Raw genomic sequence first — 20,958 nt, forward strand, 5'->3', positions numbered from 1 at the left:
GCCCAGGGCAAGTTGAAAATGGACCCCCCCATGTGCCTGTGTCAATGGCACACGCCGAAAAATGGGTGTGGTCACATGCCACAAGGGGCGTGGTCACTGAAAAAAATGGGTGTGTCAACATGACACACCCCTTTCTCGTCACTCTGGGAACATTCCTTTCCATATGCACCTTAATGTAGTGCCCCTTATACAGTGCTCCCTATGCAGTGCCCCCAGTAGTGGTCCCCATTATGCAGGCTCTCAGTAGTGCCCCTTATGCAGTACCCTCAGTAGTGGTCCCTCTTATGCAGGCCCTCATTAGTGCCTCTTATACAATGCCCCTAGTAGTGGTCCCCCTTATGCATGGTCCCATTTGTGCATTAGTGCCCCTTATACAGTGCCCCCAGTAGGGGTCCCCCTTATGCAGGGTCCCATTAGTGCCCCTTACACAGTGCCCCCAGTAGTGATCCTCCTTATGCAGGCCCCATTAGTGCCCCTTATACAGTGCCCCCAGTAGTGATCCCCCCCATGCAGTGCCCCTTATACTGTGCCCCCTGTAGTGGTCCTCCCTATTCAGTGCTCCCAGTAGTGATACAGTGCCAGTAGTGCCCAAAACTTAACACACACAAAACAGACAACACTCTGACTTACCTGAATCCCCGCTCCTGCCGCGCCTGCCACTATCTGCTCCTCCGTCCTCCCGCTCAGTCCTATGGGAGAGACGTCATGACGTCTCTCCCATCACCCACTGCAGGAGTCGGAAGGCGGAGCTCATGAGTGAGCTCCAGCCCGGATCTGGCAGTGGGCGCAGCAGCCAATGAGAGTCTGTCTGACTCTCATTGGCTGCTGAAACACACACATTGCCGCAACGCCGGCGGCGAAGTGCGTGTAACTGTGTAGTGCGGACCGCACTCACTGCGGTCTGCACTACACTGGCTGACAAAGGTGGGCCTGTACCGTGGCCGGCGGCACGCTCAGGGCACGAGCCCCGGCGGTCCTGCCCTAGTTATGCCACTAGGCAACAGATAGAATATCCAGGAAATGAGCCAAAGTCAGCCCGCGAATGGAACTGCAATGGGTATATGCAGGCTGTAGATGGAACTACACACTGGAATGCTGTATGCAGGCTGAGGCAGAGAAGCACACTGATATATGCAGACTGTAACTGCACGCTGATATATGAAGAGTACAGGAGTACTCGCAGGAGAAACAGGAGTAAGAAGACCGAGCTGCTGACACTGGAACCAGGGACAGGTAAAATACAAGTTGAACTGGCAATGAGCAGGTGCAAGTGAGGGCTTTAATAGGACGCTCTGGACAGTCATTGGTTGCACAGATCATGTGAAAATTAATCCCATAGGGATTGGACAAACCCAGAATCCGATGGCCAAAGAAAGATGGCAGCACCAGCCTCAGGAGAAACGCCAACACATACAGGTGATAGGTAGTCACAACATGTGCAGTTTGGAAAGACTGGCAAGTGGGAACATGCCAGCCGATGAACTGGCGACAGGTAGAGTAAGAAGGTCTGAGAGCTCGCTGTGGGATATAACCCTAATGTTTGGATTACATGAAGACTTCAAGCTGGTACTCCTATTTCATAATATGATCTGATGCTTCTTCGCAAAAGTATTGTGAAGGCCATTGGAGAGCTAGGTGAGCCCAGAAATAAGTTGCCCATTGATGAACTAACCACTGAGCTAAAGAAATTGCCTAAATGGGTTTTCCAACCTTAGGGGTCAATCCAATTACTTGTGATGTACTCGCGGGTGCTTGACGACAGCCGAATTTGCTTAAAAGTGCTCGTAGCCCCTTAGGACACCGAGCTAAATGATTCGAATTCGGACTCGGAGCGGGCCGGTAAGGGTGTGAGGTGCCGGTTTGTTGCAAACGTTTTAACGCCACTGCAAAGGCCACTCGTACCCTTTGCATGTAATTGGATTGACCCCTTAGACGGCTTTCACTTATTGGCTTGCACATACCCTCCTATAATGTTTACTAAATTAACAGATACTTCTAATTTTTTTTTTTTTCCAGCAGACAATTGTTTATTTTTTGTGCACCCTCAGGTATTAGAACATCTCTGCTGTGTGTTTCTGATTTGGATATAACTATCAATAAAGCAGCCTGTATCTAGGGGCAATTAACAGCTCTGCCTGACGGTATACATCAGGGGCTGGCTGGCAACTTTTAGTCTGGGGGGCAAATGAAAGCAAGTGGCCCTGGCTTTCCACAAGCACACAACAACAGCATGAACCAAACGTACGCATGTAAAAGAGATATTTCAAACACATCTCCACTTGTAACAGGCAATCTCACAAAGATAAGAGTTCACTGAGGACATGTTGGCAGAAATGCAGGACACAGAGTTGTTTGTAAGTGTAAAGATATGTCTGTTACCATGTGCATCTTTTGCAGCAAGTGTAGGCTGATGCACAATGATGATGATGATTCGTGGCAAACAAAACATACAGATAGATGTCGACCTACCACAAGGAGCGAATATACACAGTTTTTTCCAGTATTTACAAACCGGGAGCATATGTGTCCAAGTCCGTCTAACCTCCATTATGACCAAATGTATTTAGTAAATGATGCGAATGATAAGAAACGGACACATTAAAGTCATGTGTAGGTGAAAATCCCCTCACATGTGACAAATGATTTACATATTGCACTTAAAATGATTTGTGGGGTGCAAGCTCATTCAGTGTAATTAATAAATAGCATTGCTACCTCTCCAGTTGTGAAGTTTGTCTCTGGGTCTTTTAAATTTCCAAATGCAGTCTTACATTCACGCGATGTCTGTGAGCTTCATGAAACAAACCTGAGTTCGCAAACTGACAACCATTTTGGATTGTACACCTGTGTAATGTGCCATCAAATAAAGGAAGCTCCATTTTCCTCATTTCATCAATTGCTCCCCACAATTACCAGCAGTATTATCAGCAACTCCTTTACCATTTACATTTGTGGAGTTTCATATGGTACATGTTCTTGAAAAGTTTGTCTGCGAACCATCTGGTTCATAGAGTTGAAGCTGTGGCCACATACTCATCATCATTATTATCTGCAACATCTCAGTAACTTACACTTACATTAGTAACAGGCAATTAAGGGGAAATGCATCAAACCTTCTAAAGAGGACAGGTGAAGAAGTTACTTAGCAACCAATCAGCTTCTACCTATCATTTTGCAGAATGTACTTAATAAATGATAGCATGGAGCTGATTGGTTGCTATAGGCAAATTCTACACATGTCATCTTTAGAAGGTCGATACATTTCCCCTAAGTGTTGAGCCAATTGTATAGCTTCAAGGCCCAGTAGACATTCCCAATCAGAACAGAAGAGTAAATATTTTCTTATTGGTCACTTCTCAGTCTATCTCAATCTAGAGCACATGTTGAGCCTGAGTATTTACCAATCAGACAAAGCATAAGGCAGGGTGTGATCTGATATTAAAACTAGAGATATGTACCGACCCCAGTGTTTTGGTTTTGGTTTTTGATCTGGAACTCCCCTGGTTTTGGATTTAAATCTGGTTTTGGATAATTTCCTTGGTGTTTTGTTTTTCGGTTTTGGTTTTGGATCTGTATTTTATCCCAAAAATTATATAAACAGCTAAAACCACATAATTTTGGCCTGTTTTTGTTTCTACAATAATAGTATCCTTCATTTTCAGGCATTTCTAACCACCTCACAGCTCACAATATTTATTTCACAATTTTTCACCAATATAGGCCAAAGGCTGCAGCGAGCTGGCTGGCTTAAGTAAGCAACAGAGCTGCAGCACAAACGCACGACAGTTTAGAAAAATATAGGACATCTATGAAACATTGCCAGACAGCAGTGGCAGACAGGATGGCAGTTTAATAAACTATAATAATGTCAGTCGGCAATGCCCCAAATTGTGCCAAATGTAAAGAAAAGAGGTGCAAGATGGATTTGTCCCTCCCACCCACTCTTATGTGGGATATTAAAAAGAACATGCACAGTTTAACAAACCAAGCACTTTAACAACTAGGACTGACACTTTCGTGGCTGAACTCCTTGGTTTGTTTGGGCCCCCACAAAACATTTTTTGGAAGGACTACCTTCAATTATTAAGGAGGAGGTTGATGATGAGGGTGTTGGTGGTGGAGATTGCATGTGCTGGTCCAAACTGCTGGTAGCTGATACTGGACTGTTTGTTATTAATTTACAAATTATAATTTTGTTAAACAAATTGCATGAACTCGCTGCAAATTACTTAACAGGGAGGAGGAGCCTAGATGGCTAACGTCCCTTCCTCTACTAACTTTGGCTTTACAAATGGAACAGATGCCTTCACAACTGTTGTCAGAATTTAGATTAAAATAATTCCACACCCAAGACGTGGCTTTTCTGGCTTTCTTTTTATCATGAGCAAGAACTGCTGCCATTGGTAGCTGATTTACGCAAACCACATCCTCATCAACATCCACATTAGAGTCAGATAGGACACAAATTTTCCCCTTATCCTGCTTTTGCACTTCCTCCACACTATCATCCTCATTTTTTATTATTTCACCATCTAATACTAGCACAGCCGACATGGTATCAGTGATCCGCTGTGAAACTGGGTGACAGTAGTTATACTTACTTCCTCTATCAAAGGACTGTTTAATAGTCAATTGTTTTTTTAAATTACTACTAGTAGTAGTCTTCTTGGTCCCTTTCAGGGATGAAGATCCACCCCCAGCAGCAGCAACAGGCATAACACTCAAGGATCCTTCTGAGGAACTGAGGAATCACGGATAGGAGAGGAGTCAGTCATGATTATGAAATTGGATGCAGGACTACTTCCTATCATGAATGAGGATGTTGATGATGATGCAGGTGTTGGTGGCGGAGATTGCAGGCGCTTGGATCCAGATAGAAAGGAGCAGCTAGGTGACACTGGACTGATTGTTGTTCGTTTTTTTGTCCCCAAAGTTTTAGAATTTTAAATACTCTTTCCAATTTAATGAATGCGCTGCAAGTGACGTAACAAGGAGGAGGTTCCAAGATGGTTAAGGTCCTTACCTCTACTCACTGTTTCTTGGCAATGGTTACAAATGGATTGGCAAAAGGTTGTATGGATTTGGGTAGAAATAATTCCACACATTAGAAGTGGATTTTTTGGTCCTTTGCCCATGCATGCCAACAATGGGATTTTTCCCACCATAGCCAACAACTGTTACCTGATTTACAGTTTTTACACAAACATCCTCGCCATCAACATCCTCATAATCCTTGTTGTTATCGCCAACTACATAAATATTCTCCTCATCCTCCTCGTGCAATTTCACAGAAGCATCCTCGATTTCTACGTCAGAAGAAGGCACACAAATGGTGGAAGGAGGATCCTCTTCAAGTACAGTATTACTAGAAAGGTCAGGCTCACACATGGCAACAGCGGACACACTTGGATTCTCCTCGGGGATTTGTGATTTTTCAGAGCACACAGTTGGTTCCGGTGTCTTACTCGTCTTAACAATTTTTATTTTTTTTGTACCTCTCCTACAAGCACTGGGGCTTCAGTCACCACTAGAACCACCAGTCATAAATAATAAAGGCCAAGGCCTTATCCTTTCCTTGCCACTTTATATAGAGAATGGCATATTGCCAATTTTTTGTTTCTCTAAAGCTGACTTAGCTTTTAATTTTTTTTTGCTTTAATAGGGTAAAAGTTGATTTTCTTAGCCTAACTATTTGACCTGACTTAAGCCCTGGTACATCGGCCTTCATAGATGACATTGACGGCCTTGCATCGTCATCATGACTGCTGCCGGCAGCTACAAGACTTTTATGTGGATCCTGTTCTCCGGTCATGTGACTGTCCTCCATACTCACTACACACACACAAAAAAAAATTGTTGGTTTTATTTTTATTATTTTGGGCAGCAGTCCCTCGACAGACAGGAGCACAGCACCCCTACGCACCTACGCCGATGACAGGTGTGGCTAACACGCACACAATGTTTTAAATTATTTTGGCCAGCAGCCCCTCGACAGACAGGAGCACAGCATCCCAGCACAGCTACGCCAATGACACTGACAGAGAGGTGTGGCTGACACGCACACAAAAAATATTGTTTATTTATTTTTGGGCCAGCAGCCCCTTGAAAGACAGCAGCACAGCACCCCTGTGCACCTACGCCGATGACAGGTGTGGCTAACACGCCATTTTTTCTTCTTCTTTTTTATTTTTTTTTTAACACTGGGGTGAACCCCTGAAAAGAGGCCGCAGCCCCTTAACAGACAGCAGCACAGCACCCCTGCACTGACGACAAGTGTGGCTAACACTATTTTTTTTTTCACACTGGGGGTGGGTGAACAGCACCTGTGAAGGACAGAGCACCCCCTGGACAACACAGCACTACAGCCAGCCATCCCCTATGGACAAGACAACAGCCAGCCCCTATGGACAGGAGAACGACAGCCAGCCAGCCCCTATGGACAGGACAACAGCCAGCCAGCCCCTCTATAGACAACCGCCAGCCCTTATGGACAACAGTAGCGAGCCCCTATGTACAGCGTCAGCGTGCAATTAACAATAACAAGTATTAACAACAGCACAGCTCCCAGCTCCCTCCCTCTTCACTCTCCACAGACGGAATTAAAAATGGCAGCGAATCGCGGGACCTTTATATAATCCAAAACCCACGAGAATCCGACAGCGGGATGATGACGCTTTGCCTCGTTTTCAGATCCGAGTCAGGCGGGAAAACCCGAGCCGACTCGGATCTGCCTCAAATCCCCATAGTTCTGGTGCTTTTGGTTCTCAGGGAACCGAACCACCTCATCTCTAATTAAAACATCCTAGAAAAGCAAGAAGTGGGAGCTACACCAGTGTAGTGGCAGCAAGACATCTGTAGGACTGTAAAACAACATGTTATTTATGCCTTACTGACTAGCATGATGCCTAAAGCCTCTCTACCATGCCACCCCTTTAGCCGGAACACTGGGGCTATTCCATGTATCCTATTTCCCAGGGCTCTGCCAGTTCTGTAATACACAAACAGCAAGTTAATGTAATAACAAGTGTAAACGCCCCTAGGAAACACGTTATCTCTGAAATAGCTGTCTGTCGTTATATAATTTAGCTGTAATGAATCTGAATAACCAAATTATTTTGATAGAGCTTCTAACTCGTATGCATGTCCACAAGATTATGTGACCTAGCTTTGCTATGTGAATCAAAGGAATGAAAGGAATCATTACTATTTTAAGCTTATTAACTTATCTCATTCCTAATAGTAAGCTATATAAATAATTCCAATGCATTAAGCTACTTATTTTATCTATAAGGTGCAATAAATTCTAAGCTTTAAAGACAATAGGGGTGATTCAGAGGTGGAAGCAAAGCAGTAACAGCTGCTACTTTTGACGCAGCCACTAGTGCGATATTATGCTAATGCAGCAGCCAATGGGCTGTCTATTGAGCCCCCCATTTGCTGCAGCTCCAATTCTCCATTGTGAACCTTCAAGCGGACATCGGCTGCAACATCAGTCTTCTGAGCAACCCTATGGTTGCCTGCCGGAATTTTGCTGCCGGGAACTGCGCCTTCCCATCTGTGTCTGCTGGCTGTAACCATCGGGATTCATGCACCCAATGTTTTACTGTTGTCCAGGTCTGAATCAGGACCAATATTAAACTAGGTGGACTCTCCAATATGTCCAAAAAGACGCTTCTGCGTCTCCCCTAATACCCCAAAAAGGGCCTGATTCAGAGGTGGACGTAGTTGCAGCCACGACTGTGTCTTTGTGCGCATCACGACTGTTACTTAATTGTGATACCGCAGTTGATGGGCTTCCTGCTAAGACGCACAGAAGCTGCGGTTCTTCTCCGCCGCTATGCATAAAAAGACGCACCATCTGTCATACCATTGGACATTGAACCAGCCCTATGAAGGTGCAGAATGTCCGTTTGAACTTGGCCGCTGGTGTCAGTGCAACTGCGACGAAAGACGCAGTTGCTGGTGGGAACACGTCCGCATCTGGCTAGCCACCCACTTGCTACCGCCCAGGAACGCCCCCCAGCGAAATTGCTTATTTCTGCATGTGAATTTGTTCTGTGACTCCTGGCAGTAACCATGAGGACGTATGCGCTGTGCGGCTCGGACACATGCATAGACTACAAACATTGTCCTGTTGCGTCCGACACTGAGCCCACCAGTCAGGCCCTAAATATGCAATGTAAAACCAGCTAATATAATAGCGGACATATCAATGTACCCAGGTTTTAGTGGAACCATATGCAGTGGGTGACTGGATAGAGTCCAAACTAAAGGTCTTTGGAGTTCAGCAATGCAACTCTGGCATGCTTCTGTAATAGTCATTTATACAACTTCTATTACTCTTTATAAACATAGCCATATAGGAATGGGTATGAAGTCCCGGCAGCTGAATAGCCACCAGTTCATATCCAGACGCCGGCAACCCGAAGGGAGACGATCCCGTCAGGGCAGGTAAGTACCCTATCCTTACCCCTCTCCCCTTCCTAACCCTCGCTTAGTGGTGCCTAGCCCTAACCTCCCCCGGACTTACCTCGTTCAGGCTGGCGTTCTTCGATGTTCTGGCGTCGGGATTAAGATAGGCGTCGGTATTTCGACGCCTATCTTAAGTCCCTTGAGGCCGCTGGTCTCATAACTACATCCCATCCATATGCAATATTTTTTTCTTGTCGGTCTTTACCACTGAATAAGAGTTGTGTAACTTCAAAAGTAAAACATTTGGTTCAGCAGGGTGGTGTAGTGGTTAGCATTACTGACTCAGAACACTGAGCTCATGATCTTAGGGCCTGATTCAGAGCCGCTCGCTATTTGCGGTCGTTCGTTTTAAAAAAAGGGGTGGCTATTCAAATGAACCGTTTGCACTTTGCGGTCGGTTCACGCCTCTAAGTCTGAACGAGCGAGTAAAACTTGCGGTCGAATTTTTGAAAAATACGCCCCCTGGCCGCTCGCATCATACGTCATGTCCGCTATTTATTTGATTAATCGAGTACATCGAACAGCGTATGAACTGCTCGCTATTCTTGTGGTTGGTTTTTTCAACCGCTATTTTGCAAGTAGTTCTGACTAAAAAAAAAACAAGTGACGTGGTCGCTGACACTGCTGTATTAATTATGCACACCCAGAAAACGCCCGTTTTGACCTTTAAGCACGCCTGTGTTCTGAATTACACTCCCCGTTTTCAAGCACCTTCCCGTTACCACCCACATATGCCTCCTCCTGTCACTCAAAATAGCAGGCATTCGCTATTTAGCGAACAAACGAGTTTCGCCCGCACTGACTGGTTCGCGCATGCGTATTACAATCCGTACGCATGCGCAGTTGTGCGAACATCGCTCAGTGCGAACGAGTGGCCGCTTACGAGCGGCTCTGAATCAGGCCCTTAATTCCCTATCTGCATGGAGTTTGTACGTTGTACCCGTGTTTGCGTGAGCTCCTCCAGGTGCTTTTTTTTCTTCCCATAATCCAAAAACATACTGGTAGGTTAATTTGCTTCTAACAAAAAAGGAAACCCTAATTTGTATGTATGCACATGGGATATAGGGCCTGATTCAGAGTTGTACGCAGTAGCTACATCCGCTGCGTCTTTGTACGCAGTGGCTGTGCTACAACATGCAAAAGCTGCAGGAGGCGTCTTGTGTAAATAGAGGCCTCCTGCTGGCTACTGTGATCCGCTGCTGCGTCCGGAGACGCAGCAATGATTCACTTGTATGACCATGGGAACATCTGAGTAACCCTCCGGTTACACAGGCTGTCTGGTGAAATCACATTGCAGAGGCCAGGAAATCTGTATCAGGAGACCCGTATCCTGGCCTCGGCACGCCTTGATAAACGCAGCCTGACACCGCACCCTCCTCGCCTCCAATAGGCCACAGCATGTCAACCATGCTGTGGCTCAGGGGGCACCAATCTGCAAATGTGCAGTACGGGATGTAGTCATGTGACCAGCGGCCACAAGGCAGCCGGTCACAATCCCAACAGCAGAATGCCGGCTAGGGATTTATAATAGACATCGAAATACCGACACCTATCATAATCCAAGGACGACATCCCGACCGAAGGTAAGTCTGGGGTGCCCTTAGCGTTAGCTGCGGGGGGGGGGGGGGAGGAAGGGTTAGCATTAGGGAGTCCAGCGGGGTTAGGGTTAGGTTTGGGGGGGGTTGGGTTAGGTATCCCCTAGGGGGGAGGGTTAGGGTTAGGCACCCCCCCAGGAGAGTTAGGTTTAGGGAGCGGTAAGGAGGGGTTAGGGCAAGGCACCCCCAGGGGTAGGTTAGGGTTAGGCACTTAGGGGGGAGGTTAGGGTTAGGCACCACTAAGGGACTGTTAGGGTACTTACCTGACTGTCGGGATCTTGATCCTGTCGGGCATCCACTGTCGGGACTTGAACCGGCGACTAAACCGCCTGCATTTCAATCCCATTCCGTGCAGTACAGATCCTAAACATACGCAGATCGCAAAACATCGGAGTTGTACGTATACCATCAGGATTGCGTACTATTCGCTTTCAGGCCCATAGATTCAAAAGATTTACCTCTAAATTAGGTGCACTGAGTTGCAATAATAAAACAATAAAATGTAACTTTTATTTTGTCTATGGTTAAGAACTAGCAAACAATTAAAGAAAATAAAACATCTAGTACACTGATCACATGCATAACGGCGTTTATTAGCCCTGTATGCATTAAGATTTGTAGTTAAAACTGCAAAGGACAGTTCTTCCAATAAGAAGTTGCGGTGTGAGTCCTTCCGCGCATGCGTGGCGGACGGGGAAGTCCATAGGCTTCTATTAGGCAACGCCATCTGAAGTGTCAGCATTGATGAAGTAAAAGTTCAGACCACTGTATGAGTAAAGTGCTAATCAGAAATACCACACACACTCAGTACTCGTCATGACTTTTACACAGCTCTGTGCAGCAAAAATGTAGCCTTAATAGTGAGCAAAATAGAGACCTTGTGCAACACTTAGCTCTAAAGACCACACTGAGGGCCTGATTCTGCAAGGATTGCTATTCTCCTTATACGCACGCAACGCAGTTGCTAATATCAGCGGTGATATGAAACTCAGGCTGCATCTGGTATCGCAGTGGCTAATCTATGCATGCCCCTTCAACGCCGTTCCAAAGCACTGGCACGCCTGCATTCGCCCTGACCCCCCCTCCAGTCACCACCCCCAAATGGTGCTTCCTGTCAATCACTCTGCAATGGTTTTGCGTGGTCACTGCGATCACAGTCCTGATTGCAGTGGCCGGTTCGCGCACTGCGATACATACCCATGCGCAGTACGCAACAATCGGCCGATTGCGTGCGTATGAGCAACTGTGATACTTGCTGAATCAGGCCCAGAGTTTGAAAGATACAAGGAAGGGCTGATAGATACTCTCCATAGGAAATCATTATGCAGAATGATCGGTCATTTATCAAGTACATTCTATGAAGGAATAGCCAGAAGCTGATTGATTACGATGGACAACTTCTCCACCTGTCCTGTAGAAAGTTTAATACATCTCCCACATACATACATCTGCCTACTTTCAGTACTTACAGTATGAGGCAAATTCTGACTCAAGGCTAGTCTGAATGAGCCCCAACAAACACAGTGGGGTCTATTTATCAAGCAGTGAAAAGTGTGGAGAAGTGAACCAGTGGAGAAGTTGCCCATAGCAACCAATCAGCTTTCAAGTAGCATTTATCAAGTACAGTCTATAAAATAAAAGGTAGGAGCTGATTGGTTGCTATGGGCAAGTTCTCCACTGATTTACTTCTCCACACTTTTCACTGCTTGATAAATAGATCCCCATAGGGGCCTATGTGCTAATAAATCGTGGATGCTGTGATTATTATCTACCTAACTTGCCTTTAATTTTAAATACAAATATCCTGGCTATGTACAACAGGGAACTCGCAGGGACAGCGGTTGCGGTAACCACTGTCCCTGCGAGTTATATCCCTGGCATTTAGGAGAAGCCTTTCACAGAAGAGAAAGACTTCCCCGGGGGAAGCTGACACTGCGCACAGCGTCAGCTTCCGAGACTGGCCGGGGGCTGCAGGGGAGAGATCAAAAGATCTCTCTCCTTCCCCTGGAGCCTCCATAGGCTTACAGTAGTACAACATTTGAAGAAGGTATAAACTACCGGGGCTAAACTCTGAAATACTTTGCTTTTTTGAGTTTAGTACATAAGGGTCAGATCACAATCCCCATTGATAATAATGGGGACTGCGATCTGCAGCGCTAAATTCTGTGAAATCTCCTGTATTGTGCTATTAGTACAGAGGTACAATACATAAAATTATGCAGAAACCGCAGTTTCTGCATAAATTTATGTAAAAACAGCTTGATACATAGGCCCCATAAACACACATTCACATCAGCATTTATTGAAAAGGGTCGAATGTGAAATTTAACCAGAAAACACACCAATTCTCACCAGAAAACACAGTGCGTCTTACCTGCATATTTTGATGTGTTTGTCTCATCCATTGACCAGAAACAGTGATCAAATGCAAACACCTGTGAAAAAAAAAAAAAAAAAATTGACAATGATTATATTTTTTCATTTTATTCTATAAAAAAAATATTTATTTAGTGATAATTTACAACTAGCAGTTTTATTTGGTTGTGGTTAGTGTTGTTATCGTGTAGAAGAATGTTGCATTTCTTTTAACCGAGTTGTCTTTTACCAGTTGGGGCACTGCTTGGCAGAGGCTGCACCTACAATGCTTGCTGTTTGTTTTCAGATATGTTAACCCCTAATAAGCCCTGATATACAGTAGGTGGAATGGTGATGGTTTTCATCTATACAACACCCTGAGTTTGAGTACAGACATTGAATAAGTAGGTAGCAGAGGAGTTCAGAGAAACAGACGACTCATTGAGATTGCTTAAGGAACAAAATAATAGTCTTGAATTCTCTCTCAGCTTGCCTCTTCACTGGCTGCAGGCTTTATACGCGAGGCCTTTATCTACCCCTTCCATATAAATTAACTGTTCATTAAAAGCACTTACAAAATCTACAATCTTGCTGGCGCCGTGACATTTACTATATACAGTGCATCCGGAAAGTATTCACAATGCTTCACTTTTTTCCACATTTGTTATGTTACAGCCTTATTACAAAAAGGAATAAATTCATTTTTGTCCTCAAAATTCTACACACAATACCCCATAATGTGATTTCTTAGTTTTGTTTTTTTATTAAATTTGCAAAAATCGAAAAAAGAAAACTTTTTACACGTTGTCATTATGGGGTATTGTATGTATTTTGGTATAAGTGGAATAAGGCTGTAACATAACAAAATGTGGAAAAAGTGAAGCGTTGTGAATACTTTCCGGATGCACTGTATATATCAAATAAAAACCTAATGTGTTTGTTAAAATATCAGCAGTGTCCAACATATAACTGTCTACCATGCCCAGTCTCCAACAACACTGGTTAATCTGAGACTCTTCTAGGGCAGTATGGGATGGCTTCATTTATCATGTAAACAAAAGTAAGATTGTGTCATGTGTAAACAACTGTAAAGATTGCTGTAGCTCATTAGCTATGAATATGATATAATAAACACTACGGGGCTATTCATCAACACTAAAGTTACGTTTTCAAGGTCCTTTTTCCTTAATTTACCATCCCTTGTATTGATTAACACACTCAACTCAGGGGATATCACTGATATCTCCTGGTTAAGTCCATCTACATTAATTTCCACATTACCCATATAGTAATAATGGGATGTAGAAATGACTGTATTCATCAACTTCTGAAAATCACAGATTTTCGGAAATTGATAGTGGAACTGTACGCATTCGCGCCTGCCAGGAGAAACCGTTGAATAGCTTTGTTGGGCACGCAAAAAAACAGGCACGTACAAAAACAATTGGTGTTCCCCCTCTGAAATGAGCAAACAAATAATTGGATATAAAAAGACAAAAATATATCATATACCAATAAAGGGCCGTATTCAATTTGGAGTGAAAAGCCGTTTTTGGCGAAACTTTTTCGCCGATGATGTCATTTTCGCCAATTTCACTTATCCCCGTATTCAATTTTAGCATTTTTTCGTCGGTGCGAAAACGGAATGAAATGTAACAGGCGATAAAAGTTTCGCCTATGAATACCCAGCGGAAAAAAGTGCAGATTTGAGGTTTTGGGGTGCAGAGGTACGGAAACCACTCTGCCCCCTTTGTACACCCCCCTTGACGCTAACTGCGTCAAAAAACGCTAAAAAAAAACCCCACAAAGGACACCCCAAAAAAGCACTTTGAAAAAGTGGGCGAAATATTTCAAAGAGGGGGTTTAACTTCAAAAATTAGTGAAATAGCCTTTGGGGGGGTCTGCAAGTATGGGGCAGGGTTTTTTTTTTATTGCAGGTGCTTGCTGAAGGTGCGTTTTCTGGAGCTTTTTAATGCTTAACTCTACCAAATTTTACATATGCTTGCACCCATTTTCATGTACTCCAAATTTGATAGGACTACTTATTTTGGCCAAAAAATTTGCTAAATGCTATTCTTCACCACTCTCCCAAAAACGCTAAATAGCTCCTATTGATACCATTCAAAGACCCCAAATACCTTTTTTAGGGCTATTCAGGGGGTACCCATAGTGAACCCCCATGTCAGAGCATCTTTAGGGGTCGCCAGGCTGAGTTCCACAAAAACGACAGGACTTTTCACCGATTTCGTATTCACCGGGTCCCGTTTTCGTCAATTTGGAAATGAATACGGGGATACACTGGGACGCGCGAGATAAGTTTTCGACGGCAAAACCTCAGATGACGGCGAAAAGTCCGGCAACTGACTTTTCGCTCCAAATTGAATATGGCCCATAGTGGTATTATCACCACTCATTTTCAATTACTAATTCCCCTCTGTATGCAATCTAACACCTCATTGGCCTTTCCAGTTGATTTTTTACACTATTTGCCTCCCAGGCATATTTAACTGAAGAATATGGAAAGTCTAGTCTCTATAGAGGAGGAGAGGTACATGGAAAGTCTAGTCTCTATACAGGAGGAGAGGTACATGGAAAGTCTAGTCTCTATACAGGAGGAGAGGTACATGGAAAGTCTAGTTTCTATACAGGAGGAGAGGAACATGGAAAGTCTAGTCTCTATAAAGGAGGAGAGGAACATGGAAAGTCTAGTCTCTATAAAGGAGGAGAGGAACATGGAATGTCTAGTCTCTATACAGGAGGAGAGGAACATGGAAAGTCTAGTCCAGTGTCCTCCCCAGGCTGTTTTCTGCGGGAGCATCGCCCGGCAGAAACAGCCTACCGCCCGGCACTTCCCCCGCAGACCCCTGCTGTGGAACGCTGGCCTCTGAAGTGACCGGAGGCTAAAGAAGCCTCCGATCGCTTCAGAGGCAAGCGGTCCCAGTGATGTACTGCACGGGTGACATCATGACATCACCCGCAATGTGAGGAGCCTGCCCCACGCGCCTGCTGGATCTAGTTAGATCCAGTCAGAGCGAGGCAACGGGAGTGGGAGTGTGAGTGGCGAGCAAGTAAAGGTAAGTTCTGGGCTGGGACCAGGGCCAGGACCAGTCTGGGGGTACTGCCTAAGGGGCACTATTTAAGCCTGGGGGCACTGCATAAGGGACCAGCCTGGGGGCACTGCATAAGGGACACTATTTAAGCCTGGGGCTACTGCATAAGGGAGCAGTCTGGGGACACTATTTAAGCCTGGCGGCACTACATAAGGGACCAGTCTGGGGGCACTACATAGGGGCACTACTTTAGCCTGGGGGCAATGCATAAAGGGGAAAACTACAGGGGGCACTGTGTATAGGGCACAAATACAGAGGGCACTGCATAATGGGCACTTTTGACTGAGAGCCAATGGGGGAGCAGCCTGAGACCCGTCGGGCTGGATTGGTAAGGGAGATACCCGTTTTCCCGTCGCGCGCATAATTGTGAAGGCCCCCACCCGGCTGGAAAAAAATTCTGGGGAGAACCCTGTAGTCTTTATACAGAAGCAGAGGAACATTGAAAGTCTAATCTCTATACAGAAGCAGAGGAAAGTCATGTCTATACTGTATGACCAAAAAGGTCACATTCTGCTAAGAGGTTCTTCAATCTAATGGTTTGTTTAGTTACTACATCTAATTGCTCCTTAAAGGGGTGATTAGATTTATCTGTGGAAGAGATTAAAATCTAATTAGTCTCCTAATAGTTTCTTAAGAAATGAAACCTGACCAGTATTTGTCGCAAATAAAGATACAATGGTGACTAAAGCTACATACACACACAACGATGTTAGTAACCAACGATTTTAGTGAACGATTTTCTTCCAGATTTTACCTTGAAAAAGTGAACGAAAATCGTTTATAAAAATCGTTGGTTACTAAATTAATGAACGGTTTTCATGAACGATGAACGATTTTTTAATCATGCATACAGTGAATGGACATCGTTTATTGTTCATTCTGTAAAACATGCACAATTTTCTGAACTAAAATCGTTTGTTGGACAGTCAGAATAAACTACAGTACAAACTACAAACGTGAACGCGCATGAACGATTATTGTTCACCTTAAAAAGATGAACAATTTTATAAACGATTTAACGATAACGATGTCGTTATAGTTACATCGTTCAAAAAATCGTTGTGTGTACGCACCTTAAGTGTTATTCTAAAAACCAATACTTTAGTAGTAATGATCTGGAAGGGAGTGAAGTAGCATTTTAGTGCTAAATAGAACCCACACCAGTATTTTTGAGGCACTATTGGTGATGAAATAATGGGGGAGATGTTTATCAGTATAATAAAGTCAAATTGTGTCACTAGATGGAAAAAAGGAAATCACAATTGTATTGGGAAGCCGTAAAATAAGTTGATGACAGAGTAATCTATTGAAACCTGTGGGATTCCCAGGTTAGTCCCAACCAGGCTTGCCTACCCTCCCGATTTGGTCGGGAGCCTCCCGAATATCGGGTGCCGCTCCCGACCCCCCGGAAAGGCAGTCAAGCCTCCCGGCTGCCGCCTACCCCCCCCCCCCAGACTACTAGTAAAAACCCCCGCTGCCAGGGGGCCCGATGACGTGATTCACGCTGAATCGCGTTATCAAGGCTCCGCCCCTTGCTTTACAATGCCTTTTTTCCGGCATTGTGAAGAGGGGCATCACAGTCCGGCCACGCCCCCCACAGAATGCAGGCATTCAGCTCCCTCCCGGAAGGAGGGAGCTGAATGTCGGCAAGTATGGTCCCAACATAAAACTGCATGTACTATTATGGATGTTAATGCGTATATCTAAGTAGAGTAGGTATGACTAGGAAAGTTAAAATAAAGCAGTTTGGGTGAAATAACCAGGTAAGGGGATAATTGGAACAATTCAAATAGACCTCAAAAGTGGACTAACTGTATCATCACAGGGAGGGCAAGAAGTTATATGTGGGTGGAGTGAAAAGCAGTCTGTTTGAAATCTCCTTAGACAAACACTAGGATATGAAAACCATAAGGAGATAAATTATTTGTATAGCTCACTAACATAGCTAAAGCAACATGAGAGTCTCTTGCATGTGAAAGAAGCTGCACTCTGGGACCAACAAGCATCAGTCTTCCAGGGAGGCTCCTGACGTGGCTACAAGCATATACCTTGGAGCATGGAGACGTAGCAGTCTATGGGCCTCATTTAAGAACGTACCTAAATATCAGTGGCGTATTTAGTTTAGTGTCGCAGTGATACTAACGAATCTACCATTGGTATTCAACATTACTTACCTCTCCAGCGAGGTCAAGCGATGAACCCTTTCCTTAGCAGTGTCTTCTGCTCTCAACCTATTGCTGCCAGCGACTAACTTCTCTGTGCATGGCACTTTCACCTGGCGGGAACCGGGTAATGCCTGGAAGGCTTCCCTGAATCTGGGTCCCTATTGCTGGCAATGAGGACCATCAGCTAAAGATGATGAGAGTGATACAGTGACAAACAACGATAATATTAAATTACCGCTGTTTGTTAATTATTGAAAGGATAACATTTCTCCTTTTGCATTGGGGCCCTAAGAGGTAAATGTACTAAACCTTGGAGAGAGATAAAGTGGACAGATATAAAGGGGGAGATGTACTAGGCCTTGGAGAGAGATAAAGTTAACAGATATAAAGGGGGAGATGTACTAGGCCTTGGAGAGAGATAAAGTGGACAGATATAAAGGGGGAGATGTACTAGGCCTTGGAGAGAGATAAAGTGGACAGATATATAGGGGGAGATGTACTAGGCCTTGGAGAGAGATAAAGTGGACAGATATAAAGGGGGAGAGGTACTAGGCCTTGGAGAGAGATAAAGTGGACAGATATAAAGGGGGAGAGGTACTAGGCCTTGGAGAGAGATAAAGTGGACAGATATAAAGGGGGAGAGGTACTAGGCCTTGGAGAGAGATAAAGTGGACTAATCTAAAGGGGGAGAGGTACTAGGCCTTGGAGAGAAAGATAAAGTGGACTGATCTAAAGGGGGAGATGTACTAGGCCTTGGAGAGAGATAAAGTATCAACCAATGCTAATGGTTACTTTAGAGGAGTTTGAAAAATGGCATTTAGGAGCTGATTGGTTGGTACTTATCTCTGTCCACTTTGGGGTCTATGCACCAAGCCTTGGATAGAGATAAAGTGGATGGAGATAAAGTACCAACCTATCAGCTCCTGTCATTTTTCAAACACAGGCCCTGATGTACGCAAAGCCGATTTTTACGTAGATCGAGCGATTATTCGCCATTATGTAAGCCGCACTGCGCACGTGCCACGATTGTTTTTCTATTACATCCGCACAGAGGCTCTATTCGCACAGTGAGTGACAGGTAATCAGCGTTTGGAGGAGGTAACGGGAGTGGCTAGGCAAATGCAGACGTGTCTGACCGTTTAAATGCCGCTTCATGGGCGTGCATAAATTAGCCATGGCGATCTCCTTCACAGTATGAGAGCTCTTTGTGTGTCATGAGAGCAGCAGTGTTTGCGGCTGGTCAGACTTGCAGCACATGCTGCATGGCTGTCCAATCTGCATCAATGTTACAGATGTTTATGCTGTTGCACATCGTTGGATGGATGTGAGAAGGCAGCAGTGGGCATCTCTATGCTCGGCTGAGCTCTGGAAGGAATGAGCATATTTTAGCAACTGTGATCCGTGAGAGAATGCAGTTGCGATTGCACTAGCATACATCTCTGAATCAGGTCCACAGCTTGTAAAGTGACAGTTAGCAGCTGATTGGCTGGTACTTTATCACCGTCAACTTTATCTCTCTCCAAGGCCTAGTACATATACCCCTAAGCCTGATTGCTAAGTTACTCTGTGTCTATATAGACTTCAAAGGCAGTCTAGGCATCCAGAAGATGTAAAGGTGTTCTGTCTGGTTCCAGATTGGGATGTTATTTGCCAGTTTCTTAAAGCCTGTAACCTCTGAAGTATGACTGTAATGGCTCCACTGTGCCGTACAGACATTTGTCTGGGAAACCGATATGTACGAAAACTTAGCATTCCCAAGTGTGGCTGTGTCCGCAAAAAAACCAAAAAAAAACATTTTACCTTATGCCAGGATTAATGGGAATGACCTGAACATATCTTAGGACTTCTGTCTAAGCTTAAGGCCTGTCTTATCTCTCTAAATATATTCCTTTGAAGTGAAGAAAATCAGTGTATTTCAGGGAGCATTCTCTGTTGTTTCAGTCCTGGCAGCCTTTGAGGTCTGTTGAATCAGCACTGGGTCAAACATTTTAAGGTTAATGTGATGGAACCCATCTTCTGGTCTGTCCATTTATCCCTCATATTAGATATACAAGGTTATAGCACCTCATGTTACTTTGGGGGAGATATATCAAACCTTCCATAGAGCTAAAGTAGAGAAGGGGCCCATAGCAACCAATCAGCTTTTGTCATTTTATAGAAGGTGCTAGAAAAATGACAGCTAAAAGCTGATTGGTTGCTATGGGCAACCTCTCCATATTTTCTGTTTAGAAGGTTTGATACAACCCTGCATATCTTAGTGCACATGTGATAAGTATGGTTCTCAGCCTTGATAGAGATAATAGCCTTGATAATGCAGAGGTATGTTAACATGCTGTATGGCTGCACCTATAGCTTTGCTGGCATTGCTCTCACGGTACATGGGTGTTTCAGCAAAGTATGCAAATCATCAAATTTGGTCTGAGGTCAGGTATGGGAGGAGGGCTGCCATATTAGGATAACCAGAAACACACCATGCAGGACCTTTAGCGCTGCATAGGAGCATATGTGCTTCTTGGACCCATGCGAGTAAGTATTTAGGGCATACTTGCCTACTTTTGAAAAAGCATTTCAGGGAGATTGTGAAAACAGCACCTATGTACTGACTTACATCCAAATGTAAATGAGCCCCAAAGTAGTTAGTATGATCTACTTGTTGATGAAAACACACTAATATTTATCTGAAAATGCATGTAATCATAGGGATCATTGTGCCTTATAACCAATGCAGAGAAATTACACTAATTATCCAATTTGAATGTATATATAGCTGTTTTCTTATTAATATAACAGCTTCATAATTGTTGCATGTATGGGAACCTTTATTTGAAAAGTTGTTGCCTATTTAGAATTGTGATGATCAGACCAACAATGTAAAAATGTGCCATGTTGCTGTCAATTAATTAAATATGCAACATGTATTTTGTGAAGGGAAACATTTTAAAGAGTGTCATCCTAAACTTACTGTATATCTAAAAAAAAAATGTTTTTGCCCTTCTGGTGGTACAGGTTGAGCCTCCCATATCCAAATATTACGAAGTACGGAATATTCCGAAATACGGAATAATTTTGGCATGACTGAGATAATTAAGCCTTTGATTTTTGATGGTTCAATGTACACAAACTTTGTCTAAGGCACAAATTATTAAACATATTGTATAAAACTACCATCAGGCTGTGTGTATATGACACATAAATTAATTTCATGTATGTACACAAACTTTGCTTGAGCCACAAAATTATTGAAAATATTGTATAAAATTC

At 44.1% G+C, this 20,958-nt stretch overlaps 1 protein-coding gene across 1 annotated transcript in view; it reads right to left on the reverse strand.

The window, feature by feature from the left end:
• The window catches only part of KIF13A (kinesin family member 13A), a 237,513-nt gene that overhangs the window by 170,229 nt on the left and 46,326 nt on the right, over positions 1-20,958 (reverse strand). The window contains exon 2 of the mRNA XM_088475838.1: positions 12,442-12,502. Within this exon, the coding sequence (XP_088331964.1) occupies positions 12,442-12,472 (31 nt within the window). The 5' untranslated portion in view covers positions 12,473-12,502. The remainder of the gene's footprint in view (positions 1-12,441; positions 12,503-20,958) is intronic.

The sequence above is a fragment of the Taudactylus pleione genome, unplaced genomic scaffold (assembly GCF_031769625.1).
Source record: "Taudactylus pleione unplaced genomic scaffold, aTauple2 ptg000179l, whole genome shotgun sequence".
In the NCBI taxonomy this organism is placed as follows: domain Eukaryota; kingdom Metazoa; phylum Chordata; class Amphibia; order Anura; family Myobatrachidae; genus Taudactylus; species Taudactylus pleione.